General features: G+C 43.1%; 1 protein-coding gene across 1 annotated transcript in view; it reads right to left on the reverse strand.

The window, feature by feature from the left end:
- Window positions 1–10,461, reverse strand: part of PTPN9 (protein tyrosine phosphatase non-receptor type 9) — a 101,873-nt gene extending 91,412 nt beyond the window's left edge. Inside the window, exon 1 of the mRNA XM_077473008.1 lies at window positions 10,159–10,461. Within this exon, the coding sequence (XP_077329134.1) occupies window positions 10,159–10,191 (33 nt within the window). The 5' untranslated portion in view covers window positions 10,192–10,461. The remainder of the gene's footprint in view (window positions 1–10,158) is intronic.
- Between the last annotated feature and the right edge of the window lie 4,086 nt (window positions 10,462–14,547).

Genomic DNA, 14,547 nt, shown 5'->3' on the forward strand with positions numbered 1-14,547 from the left:
CGCGCAATTGTCAGTTAAAGCGACGCAGTGCCGAATCGCAAAAAGTGGTCTGGTCTTTGACCAGCAAAATGGTCAAGGGCCGAAGTGGATAGTCAGGCTTCATGACATACGTAAATGACCAACATCTATAGAAGGAGCATTATTTAACGTTCCTCCCACACGCCAAAGACATGTTGATACGTTCATTTTCTCCTGTCTAAACTGGCCCTAGTATGTGTATGTATGAATGGGAGTTAGGGACCTTAGGCCGCGTACACACGGGCGGATTGTCTGCCCAACTAAGTTCGTCAGACAATCCGACAGACAGTCCGTCCAACATTTGAATGAACGGACTTGACCACACACGATGAACAGACAGTCCGCTGAAAGCTTGCGCGATGACGTGTACAGCACGTACGACGGGACTAGAAAAACGACGTCCAATACACTGCAATGCAACCTTCGGCCGTGTAAATCCTTTCTGAGCATGCGCCATACTTATTCTGTCCAACTTGCCTACACACGAGCGGACTGTCCGCTGAAACCAAGTTTGGACGGACAAAACCAAGTTTGGACGGACAAAATTACGGAAATTCCGAAAGACTTAGTCCGTCAGACTGTCCGCTGAAAAAGTCCGCTGAAGCCCACACACGAGCGGATTGTGTTTCAGCGGACTAAGTTGGGCAGACAATCCGCCCGTGTGTACGCGGCCTTAGATTGTAAGCACCTTGTGGGCAGAGACTGATCTAAACGTACAACATATACAGTGGGGAAAATTATTATTTGATCCCCTGCAAATTTTGTAAGTTTGCCTTATTATAGGTGTATTTTAAATGATAAAGACAGAATAGCAACCAAAAATTAAGAAAAAACACAATACAAATGTTATAAATGGAGTTGCAGTTCAGTGAATAAAAAAGTATTTGATCCCCTACCAAACAACAATAATTCTGGCTCCCACAGACTGGCTACAATATGTGCTCATGCGGTACACAGATTAGTCCTGTCAATTCAAGAAGGTGATCCTAAAGACAACTTGTTATGTATACAAAAGACACCTGTCCACAGAATCTCTTTCTTCCATTCAAACTTCACCATCAAGGGCAAGACCAAAGTACATCCGGGACAAGATTGTAGACCTGTACAATTGCTACAAGACCATCAGCAAGAAGGAGACAACTGTTGGAGAGATAATTCACAAATGGAAAAAATACAAAAATAACCATCAATTGCCCTCAGTCTGGAGCTCCATGCAAAATGTCGCCCCAAGGGGCATAGATGATCATTAGAAAAGTGAGGGATCAGCCCAGAACTACATGGGAGGAGCTTGTGAATGATTTTAAGGCAGTTTGGGACCACAGTCACCAAACAAACCATTGGTAACAAAATACGCCACCATGGATTGAAATCCTTGCAGCACCCGCAAGGTCCCCCTCTTCAAGAAGTCACATGTACAGGCCCATCTGAAGTTTGCCAATTAACATCTACATGATTCAGAGAAGGATTGGGAGAAAGTGCTGTGGTCAGATGAGACCAGAATTTAGCTCTTTGGCATTAACTAGACTTGCCGCATTTGGAGGAAGAAAAAAAGAGGACTATGACCCTAAGAACACCATCCCTACAGTCTTGCACGGAAGTGGAAATATTATGCTTTGGGGCTGTTTCTCTACTAAAGGTACAGGCCAACTTTGCCGCATTGAGAGACCAACGGACGGGGCCCATGTATTATAAAATCTTGGATAAGAACCTTCTTCTCTCAGTCAGAACACTGAAGATGGGTCGTAGATGGGTCTTCCAGCATGACAATGACCCAAAACATACCACCAAGGCAACAAAGGAGTGGCTTAAGAAGAAGCACATTAAGGGCATGGAGTAGGCTAGCATGTATCCAGACCTTAAAGTGATTGTAAAGGATTGTTTTTAATTTTTTTTAAATAACAAACATATCACACTTACCTCTGCTGTGCAGCTCATTTTGCACAGAGTGCCCCTAACATTCTCTTCTGGGGTCCCCCGGTGTGGCTCCTTCCCGCATCAGATAACCCCCTAGAAGAAGCGCTCTCCCGAGGGGGTTACCTTGCCGGTACACTCCCGAGCCCAGCATTTGCATCCACAGACATGAATGTCGGACTCGGTTCTGCCCCCCTGGCGCCTGCGTCATTGAATTTGATGGCTGCGCTGCTATGAATCTATCCAATCAAAACCCAGGCCCCGTGGAGAGAGTCCCTGCGGAGGAGATGAAGGGGCTCAGGTAAGTAAAACGGGGGGTGGGGGGACGGTGACTGTCAAGGTGTTTTTTCACCTAAATACATAGGATGCATTTAGGTGAAAAAACATGAGGGTTTACAACCCCCTTTAATCTTATAGAAATGTATTTAGGGAGCTGAAACTTTGAGTTGCCAAGCGACAGCCATGAAACCTTAACCACTTGCCTACTGGGCACTTAAAACCCCCTCATGACCAGACCAAAGTCATGTAATACTGTACCCAAATTAATTTTTTGTCCTTTTTTTCATACATATAGAGCTTTCTTTTGGTGGCATTTCATAACCTCTTGGTTTTTTATTTTTTGCGCTATAAATGAAAAAAGACCCAAAATTTTGAAAAAAGACCAAACATTTTGAAAAAAATATGCATTTTTCTTAGTTTCTGTGATAAGATTTTGAAAATTATTAATTTTTCTTCATACATTTTGGCCTTGATTTATACTGCTACATATCTTTGGTAAAAATAACCCAAATTAGTGTACATTATTTGGTCTTTGTGATAGTTAGAGAGTCTACAAGCTGTGGTGCAAATCATAAAAAATTGATCACACCTGATGTACTGACGGCCTATCTTATTTCTTGCGACCAACAAGCCAGGAAAGTACAAATACCCCCCAAATGACCCCCTTTTTTTTAAAGTAGACATTCCAAGTTATTTAGTAAGATGCATGGTACAGTTTTTGATGTTGTCATTTTTTTTCCCACAATTCTTTGCAAAATGTTTTATGTTTTTTTTTTCCCCCCAAAATTGTCATTGTAATAGGTTATTTCTCTCACATGGCATGTGTATACCACAAATGACCCAAAATACATTCTGCTACTCCTCCTGAGTATTACGATACCACATGTGTGGGACTTTTTCACAGCCTAGCCACTTAAAGAGGCCCAACATGCAGGGAGCACATCCGTGCTCTAGGAGCATAAATTACACATCTAACTTGTTGACTACCTATTACACTTTTGAAGGCCCTGGAGCACCAGGACAATGGCATGTGACACGAATGTGGCACTGATGGCACGTGACACTGATATGTGACACTGATAACATGTGGCACTAATACGTGGCACTGATGACAGATAGCACTAATACGTGGCACTGATGACAGATGGCACTAATATGTGGCACTGATGACACATGACATGGACGACAGATGGCACTTATACGTGGCACTGATGACATGTGACACTGATAACAGATGGCATGTGACACTGACAAGGAGCACTGGGGACAGGTGGCACTGGAGACAGATGGCACTGATAGGTGACACTGGGGACAGGTGGCACTGTGGACTGATGGCAGTGATAGGTGGCACTGGGGACAATTGGCTGTGTCCAAGGGACACGACTAACACAGAATTTCCCCAATGTGCACCTGCGGCAGAGCGCAGAGGGGAAGTAAACAGGAGGACGTCCAGGGACCCCCTCCCTTCTTTCAGCTATAGAGCGGATGCCTAGTGGTTAAAGTGATTGTATGAGTTCATCTTTTTTTTAAAATAACAAACATATCATACTTACCTCCACTGTGCAGCTCGTTTTGCACAGAGTGGCCCTGGTCATCCTCTTCTGGGGGCCCCCAGTGGCTCTCCTCCCCACATCAGATAACCCCCTAGGAGAAGTGCATTCCCGAGGGGGTTATCTTGCGGGCGTGCTCCCAAGTCCAGCATTCGGCGTTCATAGCTGCTGAATGTATGACATGGCCCCGCCCCCACATCATCGGGTTTGATTGACAGCATCGGGAGCCAATGGTTGTGCTGCTATCAATCTATCCAATCAAGAGCTGAGAACCCCTGACAGAGAGACAGCGTGTCCGCCGGGTCATGTTCCAGGGCTCAGGTAAGTAAAATGGGGGAGGGCTGGGAGGCCGGTCACTGCCAGATATTTTTTCACCTTAATGCATAGGATACCCTTTTAAGGATTTAGAGAAGATCTGGAAAAAAGAATGGACCAAAATCCCTCCTAAGATGTGTGCAAACCTGGCAACCAACTACTAGAAACATCTTTCCTCTGTACTTGCTCCACCAAGTACTGAGTCATGTTTTGCTTGGGGATCAAAAAAGGAAAAATAATATTTTTGCGCTGAGCCTCTATAATCTCATGAACCACTGCAAAATAAAAATACACTGAATAATGTGCAATACAATATAGCATAGAAATGAACTATAAAAATGCAATAATGGTAATGAAAAGTCCACTAGCATGTGTTGATGAGTAAAGTACTCAGTGGAGTGAGTACCAGGTGGAGTGCACTTGTGACGGGTGACACCGCGTCCAGCTTGATTTTATGATACTGCTTGGATTTTGCAGCCTCATTGTAAGTGTATTCCTTTATTTACCTACCTACCTGTTTTACGCTATGCGGCTTCTCCTTGTTTGCATTTCATACATGTCTGCATGGTAAGCAACTTTCAGTTTAAAGCACGGTCGAGATCCCTATGAGATTGGAGCTTCCATTGTAGAGACTGATTGTGGGCTGGTTTTGATCTGTGTAATCGAGATCCATGTTTTCCAGTAAGAGGCTATCTTTTTCATACTAAAGATGCACATTTTGGCAGCAGTGGAGCACCTTTGAAACGTGACATTGGATTAATAGCACTGAGCACTTTATTCATTATGATAGTGGACTTTTAATTACTAATATTGCATTTTTTTATATTTCATTTCTCAATTCTATATTGTATTGCACGTGTTTCAGTGTATTAGCACTTGTACTTTATTTTCTCACAATTGGTATATCACTGGTTGATATATGACTTAAAGGAAGAGCGCACCGTTTTTTGGATCCATTTGCTTGGGGATCAAATACTTATTTTACTCATTGAACTGCATCTCAATTTATAACATTTGTATCATGTGTTTTTTTCTGGAATTTTTGGTCGATATTCTGTCTCTATTATTGAAAATAAACCTATGATTTTCCCAACTGTATGTAAAATTCTGCGTAAATTGATGGCGCTATAGAAGAACCTGTAATAAATGAATACATGAAATAAATGGTCAAAGCTGCACAGTTTGTTTTTATCTACAGATGTCCTTTATTTGCATAGGCAGTACTATGCCTTCAAAGGCTTGTGCAAACACAACATTTACTCCCCCTGTAAAAAGGAATGTCAAGTTAAGGCTTCATTGTGGGCTTAATCACACCAACAAGCATCATGACCCACGTTATACTGCATGGCAACACATTCAGGGGAATTCCATTAAGCATTTGCAACTTTTTTTTTTTTTGGCAGTATGGTCCTTTTAGAAAGTACTGTGCCTAATCATAAAAGCCTTGCAACAGTTTTTGTAAAGAGTTTCGACATGTGCAACAGATTCGGGTAGTTCTTATTTGCACCACTTTCACAATGTCTTGCTACGGCTGCAAATAAAAAAAAAAGAATTACTGCCACTTCGTTGATAAGGAAATTAGAAGTACTTCTAATTAGAAGGATCAACTAACTGGCATACAGAGATGGGCCAGAGTTCTCAGAGCGGAGCTGCAGTGTATTAATTTTAGTATTGTGTTGTTTATTGGTTGCTAGGACCCAAGCCGCCAGTGTCCTAGCAACCAGTGACACAGGGCTGAACATTGACATTGGGCAGAGCCTAAAGGGGATTCTGAGAGCCTAGTTCCTTATCAAGTCTACACGCCTTATGATTGAAAGTGGATGGCAGTGGGTGGCTATCGTAGCCGAAACAAAGCCCGCTACAGGCTATTAAATCTGCCCACAGAAGCATTCTGTCAACCTCAAGGATGGCGGACCTGATGTGAAACTAGTTTTTCAGAGTTCTACTTCATCTCCATCTCCTTTATGATTCACAGCAGGCACAGTGGGCAGATTCTACAGCCGCAGTCTTTTTTCAATCTAAGGGAGGCAGCTCTAATGGTGACTAGTCTCTCACCACCCCCATCAGGCTCCACCCACCCAACAATTTAGCTCCTTGGCTGCTGAGCCTGTGTGACAGGTGCAGAGGTAGGGCAGATCCACTATGAATGCCCTGGCCTCAAGGTCACCCTCCCCCACCATGTCTCCTTTGACAAATTTTTAAAAAGTGCAGGATCCTAAAGAATTAAACATACCTTCTCACCTAGGTGGCTGCAGCATTGATCTGAGTTGTGCCCAGCCAGCTCTACACTGAGAACTGAGTGATCAAAGACCACTGATCGCTCAGTTCTCGTGTCCACTCTAATCAGTAATTGCCACCTATCTGTCCCTCCAGCACTCACTGGAGCACTGGGCTGTGGAGGGGGTGGGAGTGGCTGGCTCAGGCTCCCAGCAGCGCACTGAGAGGCTGAACCAGCTGCCAGTCAGGCATCCTGGCGGATCCCGAAATTATTGTTGTGATCCCTGCAGAGCCGAAACTGGCTGTGTGAGGTCAGCCAACAGTGAGCTTTTGCCTGCTGTGAGCTGAGTCTGGGTCACAGGAGAGCAGAACTAAGAAGCAACGACAAGAGAAGGGCCCACCAACCTAGTGCATTACCACAATACATTTTATTTGAAAATAGAATAACAATTATTATACCGTACTCACAAACACAGATAAAATGTACGCATATCAAAGCAAGTGAGACCAATCTCACTGTAGTCTACCAATAGATTGGGAAGACCAGGAGGCATCCGTGGTGGCTGACACATTTCGAGGGTAAACCCTCTTCATCAGATGCTGAATGTGGATGTGTTCACAGGAGAGCAGAAGCAAGTGCACTCCTGTGACCTACAGGAGAAGTATGGCCAAAAGAGCTTTGGCCTACTTATGTTTTAATGAATCTGCCAAAAGCACTGCCATTAGTTGTGCAGTTGTGCAACTGTATGTTGTGATGTGTAGTAATGCAAAATGAATTGAACCCCAACACACATCTGAAATGCACTGTAACAAACATGAGATTTAGCACACCACAACATAGAGGCATTGCCCTGTGCTAAAAAAAAGAGATGTAGTTAAAAAAATAAAAAAATCACAGGAGGACCACATGAGATAATAAATAAAATGAACAACTAGCAATATGCACTGAAGTAACATTAAGGCTGCTTTCACACTGGGGCGGTATTCAGGCGTTACAGCGCTAAAAATCGCGTCTGTGTAACGCCTGAAAAAAACCGGCCCCTTTAACTCCAGTGTGAAAGCCGGAGGGCTTTCACACTGGAGCGATGCGCTGGCAGGACGGTGAAAAAAGTCCTGCTAGCCGCATCTTTGCAGCGGTGAAGGAGCGGTGTATTCACCGCTCCTATACCGCTCCTACCCATTGAAATCAATGGGACACCGCGGCAATACCGCCGGCAAAGCGCCGCTGCAGCGGCGCTTTGCGGGCGGGTTTAACCCCTTTTCGGCCGCTAGCGGGGGTTAAAACCACCCCGCTAGCGCCCGCACACCGCCGCTAAAACGACGGTAAAGCGCCGCTAAAAATAGCGGCACTTTACCGCTGACGCCGCTCCCGCTACAGTGTGAAAGCAGCCTAACGAGAAACTGCAGTCTGCTGACATTAGTAATAAAAACATCTTTGCCATTCTGAAGCTCCCCTTCAACCACTTTACATATTTTATATATACTGTGATTCTGTACTTGCCAAATATGCTGCAGAAATCTCCCTCCACTGAGTCTGGCTGCATCCATTTTAACCGTGGGCAGCTGAAGCTGCTGTCTGTTTACTTCCTGGATTTACACAGAAGCACACCTCCAGCTCTCATTGGCCCTCTTATGACTCCTCCCCCCTCCCTTCCTGGAAAACTCTCAGGAGAGAGAGAGAGCTGTGCATGATGTCATAAGTCTAGGCTTTTTATTACATAAGAAACAGGAAGTGGTATTTACTGACAGAATTTTTTTTTTTTACTATCCAAAGTTAAAACAACAAGGGCAATAGATGGAAAGTTGAAAAAAAAATGACTGAAGCTCCGCTTTAACAAGTACACGGGAGCGCTTGCAGAAACAACTGGGTGCCATGGGTGGAAGTAAGGCCTGCTGGCCATTTCTCACCATGTTCTCAAAGTATCCCTATCACAGCACCTACTGTTTGAGGGAAAAAAAAAGCCCTGGACATTGTTAATTAAAGTGGTTATAAAGTCTCAAGATTTTTCACCTTAATGCATTCTATGGATGAAAGTTGTTGTAAACCCATATAAAAAAAAAAAACTGCAAGACAAAGGCATAATGAACTAGTATGCATCACATACTAGCTCATTATGAAATACTTACCTTAGATTGAAGCTGTTGCAGCGGTCCCAGCACACTACTGTGACCGGCAACATGCCTCCCGGAGTTATTCCTGGGTTCGTGGGCTCCAGGTGCTGTGATTAGCCTGAGGCACGATTACGTCACTCCCATGTGTGCGTGCGGAAGCCTCCAGTGGTGGCACAAACCCTTTAGAAATGGCATGATCGAGCCGTTTCCTTAGTGCGCATGCGCCAATGAAGCGCCACAAGCGTATATGGTCAATCTCTCCTAAGCCGTGCAGGTTTAGGAGAGATTAACAGTACCTACAGGTAAGCCTTATTATAGGCTTACCTGTAGGTACAAGTGGTATAACAGGGTTTACAACTACTTGAAGGTGAAAAACCTTCTATGCTGCAGCTCCCCCCCAGACCCCCCCTTTTCCTTACCTGAGCCCAATCCAGCAATGTGCACGAGCGTAGCAGCTCCAGCCGCTGTCGCTCTCCTCACTGGACAGATTGATAGAATGGCTCCTGCTGCTGTCATTCCAAAGCGGTTACACAGGAGCAGGAGGCAGGGCTGAGTCCTGCTGGCTGTGTCAATGGACGCAGCTGGACTCAGCAGCTGAACTCGGAAGCATTTTTTCGTGGGGGCACCAAATGAAGAGAAAGAGTCTGGAGTGCCAGTGGGGCACACCAGAAGGAGGAGGATCGGGGCTGCTCTGTGCAAAACCATTGCACACAGCAGGTAATGCCACATGATGAGATTATTGGATGAACAATTGTCAGTTTTTTGTTTGTTTTGCATGCTAATCTTAGATCGAATCTGAGGAGCTTACCAAAGTCACGAAAATTTCCGTACGACAGAATAAAAATTCATAAGCGATGTAATGTGTTGTAATTCATTTGTATTGCTTTTTCGAATGATAGCTGTACTGATTAAATGAAAATCATATGATCTGGCATTGTACGAAAAAAACTTCCGTGCATGTCCAATAGAATAATATCAGATGAACTGTCATGATCGGCTCTCGAAAAGCTCTGTAGTACTAACAATCTGATCATCGTACGATCTTTTTGAAAGCGGTATTTTCCGTATAATGGGCTTAAATATAACATGTTTGTTATTTTCAGTCAAAAACAAAACATTGAAGCTTTACAACTACTTTCAGTGCATAGCACTACCTTTCTCAAGCAGGGTTCTGTGGAACGATGGCGGTTCTTGCAGAAGTTTCTAGGGGTTCTACGAGAAGTGAGCAATTTCCAAAGCTCTGGTATGTAGCCACTGACACCAATGACCTTTTTAGCGATCTATAAACTGGGGGGCGATTCTTCCTACTGACCAGCAATGTAAGCAGCATGCTTCCCAATGACCGTCTTGCTAATGTATAGGGAGCTGTAAATATTATTTCAAGGGCTCCTCTAAGTTAAAAAGGTTGATAAAGACTTATATAGACACTCACACAAACATGGCCTACATTTAAATGGAAATCCATTCCGATTCCTCTGCTAAAGTGACAATGAATGTTGTTTCTATAGGTACATGGTGACCGGTATGGTTACACAATGACTTTATGGTCCCCGGACATAATACGGAATTAGGACAACACGCTTCACTGTCCAGGAACATTTGATTCTTTTAGTCTGACTGCACAGCTGTAGTCATATATGAATTACATAAGAAGCAGCAATTCTCTCTGTGCACCCCAACATATTATACATTCCATGTGTGCACCCCAACATATTATACATTCCATACACATGCATAAAACATTTGGTAGGATTACCTGCTCCTCTTCCTGGGTCAGTGCCTGTGCCATGCCTTGTTGACTGTCTCTCCTCACTTCCTACTACAGGCTGGGGATCCTGCAGGGCCTTGCTGGGGATGGCTAGGCCTCTCTGCCACAAGGATACAAATGCCTGGAGATGGGGAAAACAGAGGCTTGGGAGGGTGGCCTGCTGCAAGTACAACACACAGAAATAAAAGAAAGAAAGAAAAGTCTCAGAGAAGATTTAATATAAACGAGGCATTTTCTTGACAGGGGTGTGGGAAAAGGAAGCAGTCATAAAAATAGAAACAGAGATCCAAAAGAAATCCAGACACTCCCTCTAGTGGCAAACATTAATCTTGCAAGTTAATGAAAAGCAACACATCATATGCAGGCTCCCTTACACACTTCATGAGATTATTTGAACGCAGAAGCAAAAGTTGCTATTTTTTGTAAATTTTTATGAATAAATTACATTTACCAAAAAAAAAAAAAATGCCTATGCAGGTAAAGGCTACTATAGATAAAAGCAAACTGTGCAGCTCTGACTAAAGTTTCTATAGGTGTAGGCCATTTATGTACTTCCTGATGCCAGACTGGAATACTCCCAGGATGTTGCTAATTGAGGCCTAGTCATTACTGCTCACCTCCACCATCACAGGAGCGAATTCACAAACACTGAACTCAGAGTTACTGCATCAGGGGACCGAATCAGAGAAGAGTTGGCTCATGTGATGGTGGAAGTGAGCAGTAACGACTAGGCCAAGGCCTGGGAGTATTCCAGTCAGGCATCAGGAGGTATCTAAATGACTAGAGATGGGCTTGGGCTTGTTCAAAACCCCACAGGTCCGATCCCGCCAGGAAACTGACACTGCACAACGCTAATCAGAGGCAGTGAGACATTTCCCGGTTTGCGGCTGCACAAATCGGGAAATGTCTCACTGCCTGTGATTAGCAGTGTCGGCTTCCTGGTGGTATCGGTATGGTTGCCACCTCATACCTTTAAACCCGAACACATATTAATTACACAGGTTCTGTGGCTGATTAAGGTGGTAATTACACTCATTGGTGCCTTATCTGCTTTTAATTAGCCTCAGAACCTGTGTAATTCAAAGGTGTTAGGGTTTAAAGGGATGAAGTGGCAACTCTACATGTTCCCGATACCTAGAGTAGCCACCTCATCCCGTTAAACCCTAACACCTTTGAATTACACAGGTTCTGAGGCTAATTAAAAGCAGATAAAGCACCAAGTGAGTTTAATTACCACCTTAATCAGCCACAGAACCTGTGTAATTAATATGTGTTTAAAGGGATCAAAAAGGTTGCAACCATAGGCACATGGGGTTTCGAAACACACCCCAGCCCATCTCTATAAATGACCTACACCTATAGCAAGGCCATTATTCAACTTTGGTCAAAGCTGCAAACTTTTGTTTAAAAAGCACGCCTTACCTGCATAGGCAGTTTTATTTATTTTTATTTATTTTTTTGGTAAAAGGTAAGCTAACCCTTTAAATTCAAAACATAAATAAAATCATTTTTTTTTTTTTGTTTTGAATAGAGTAGAGAGGAATTATAACAACTGTCAGGGGCCCTATTAAGGAAGTTTTAAGCCATAAGGTGTTTTACCTCAATGCATTCTATGCAATAAGATAAAAAAAAAAACTTTCCATGCCTGTTTCTCCCCTTACCCTCCAATACTTACCTGACTCCTGTATTGATCCAGCGCTGTGCTCGCCTGCAGGTCTTCTCTCCTTTGTCCGCTCTCACAGGTTTGGCTGAGAGCAGCGGGAGCCATTGGTGCCTACTGCTGTCAGTCAAATACAGTGAGCAGAGAGTGGCGGGGAGCAGGGCTGAGCCACGCTGTCTGTGTCAATAGATGCAAATAGCCTGGCTCAGGATCAAAGCCTGGGGTTGCCACCCTATCTCTTTCGGCTCAATTCACACCTATGCATTTTTAGTGCTTTTTTCATTTTGCAGAAACACACTACAGTCCATTTAACATGATTTCCTATGGAACACATTTTGCAGTTCAAATCTGGAAAATGCAAAAAGCACTAAAAATGCATAGGTGTGAATCAGGCCTTAAACCTGAGGCTAATTTAATGCAGATAATGCACCAAGTGAGTTTAAATTACCACCTTAATCAGCCACAGAACCTGTGCAATTAATGTTTTTGGTTTAAAAAGGGATGAGATGACAACCCTAGATCAAGCCCAGACATGTGTGTCACCATAGGAAGCGGCTTCCTATGGTGGCACATGCAGCAGAAGCCTAGAGCGCCTTGGGGGACCCAAGAAGAGGAAATCACCATTGCACAGAACATTTAAGTGCAAAATGTTTTTTTTTTTTAATCATGTAAGGTAATGGCACTACAACCCAATTGCAAGTATAGGATAGGCTAGAGCTCTCTTCACTTTTTTTTAAAGGTGTTCTTTTTCTGTTTATAAAACTGAAAATAAAGCAAACAGAAAAAGCAAAAAAAAAAAAAACGTTACAGACCAAAATGACATAGATGTAGAATTCGAATTGTGCCATATCAGTCAGTATAGATACAGTGCCCGGAGGGCAACAAACACAAGAGCTCTCTTCACTTACTGTGCCTAACAAGCGGTCTACAATCTGCACACAAAACCCTCCAATGTAAACTGAAGTCAACAACCATGTGAGTATCAATAAAATCATCCTTTATTCAATCCAAAGGAGTACATACATTTACACAAACACAGATCAGCACTAGCAGCCATTGGCATTGATTGAATGCTGGTATTCCAGCATGACCATTCGACAGAAGCCAGTCGTTAACTGGTCAGTACTGACCTGAATTCGACTGAATTTCGGTATGGGTGTAACGGGTATTAGGGAGATTCACGCTACATGTTCTGTTTGCGTTACCACCGAGAATGAAAGTAAAAGAAAATCCCGACATTTGGGTTCTTCCCAGAACAGTCATAGAGGGGAAATCTTCCAAAGAGGACGAAAGTTTTGGCAACAACCAGGGAGAGGGATTGCCTTACATTGGAGCAATTTTCTCTCACTTCCCATTTTGGCTATAGAACAAAAAGTAAAGGGAGATTTCCCCAATGGGACACAGATGCAAAAAAACTGAAAGGCGTTATAACGCTCACTTACACGATCTAAAAAGTTCTTCTTCAATATTTACCAAAAAACTGCCTATGCAGGTAAGGGATGTCTGTAGATAAAAAATAAACTGTGCAGATTTGACTAAAGTTGGATAATGCCCTTGCTATAGGCGTAAGCCATTTGTGTACCTCAGCATGGCCAAAAAAACTCCCAGGGGGTGGCATCATCCTACCCTTCCTTGTTGCTAAGACACTCTCAGCCACTACAGCTCACCCCAACACCATAGGAGTGAGCGCACAACCCCTGTACACCATCTCCTCTGTTGCAACATTACTGCGATCTGAGATACTGTAGCAGGGGAGAGAGAGCGCATGCAAGGGGGTTTGGAACAGCTGGTAGTGGTCTTAGTAAAGACAGGACAAGATGATGCCATCTCAAGGAGTTTTTTTTAGCCAGACTTTGGGAGGTACATAAATGGTCTACTCTACACCTATAGTAAGATCATTATTTAACTATGGTCAAAGCAGCACAGTTTTTTTATTTTATTCTCAGGTTTCCCTTACCTTCATAGGCAGTTTTTTGGTTATTGTCAGATAAAACCTCATTTAACCACACAGATATAATAGGAGGTGTCTTGGCCAAAGTAAGATTCTCCTTTTATGACAGTTAATAAAATATGAAATAAAAATATGAACATTTGAGAAGGATTGATGGCTCTGGGCAATAACACCTGAATATACATTTTTTAAGATTATGATTAAATATGTAAAAAAAAAAAAAAAAAAAAAAAAAAAAAATAAAATAAAGGATAATTTACTCTTCCAACCCAACAACAGGGTATGGGACAGATATAAGTGTGAATATACCAGAAAATCAAAAAGCAGTTGAAACAATTATTTTAGGAGTAAGCAAAGATTAAAAAACTGGCTTCATGCATCCAGGCTCATTAGGAGTGTACGATGTATAAATCTGGCTTTTTTCCAAGCTCAGAAAGCATTTTTTTGCCCCCCAAGCTTAGGAAGCAGTTACTGAGCTTGAGAGCATTTTTTCCAAGCTCAGTAAATGCATTAAGGTAAAAAAAAATAAAAAATTTAACTAGTGCGCAGCAGTCAAACAAAACCAAAGAAAATTCCATGCTCAACTTAACAACCAGCCTGCAGGGAGCGCACTGTACGTCTTTGCTGCCATTGTGCTATATGCTGGATGTCCAGTGCCAGTGCAACCATGTGCCTTTAACGAGGGGTGGGCTCCTTCCAGGCTCACCTGCCCTCTATCTATTATGCATGTGCTTCTACTATGGAGGCTCTCAAAAATGTATACTTA

This window comes from Lithobates pipiens, unplaced genomic scaffold (assembly GCF_037356315.1).
Source record: "Lithobates pipiens isolate NorthernLeopardFrog02 unplaced genomic scaffold, aLitPip1_a1.2 Scaffold_8, whole genome shotgun sequence".
NCBI lineage: Eukaryota > Metazoa > Chordata > Amphibia > Anura > Ranidae > Lithobates > Lithobates pipiens.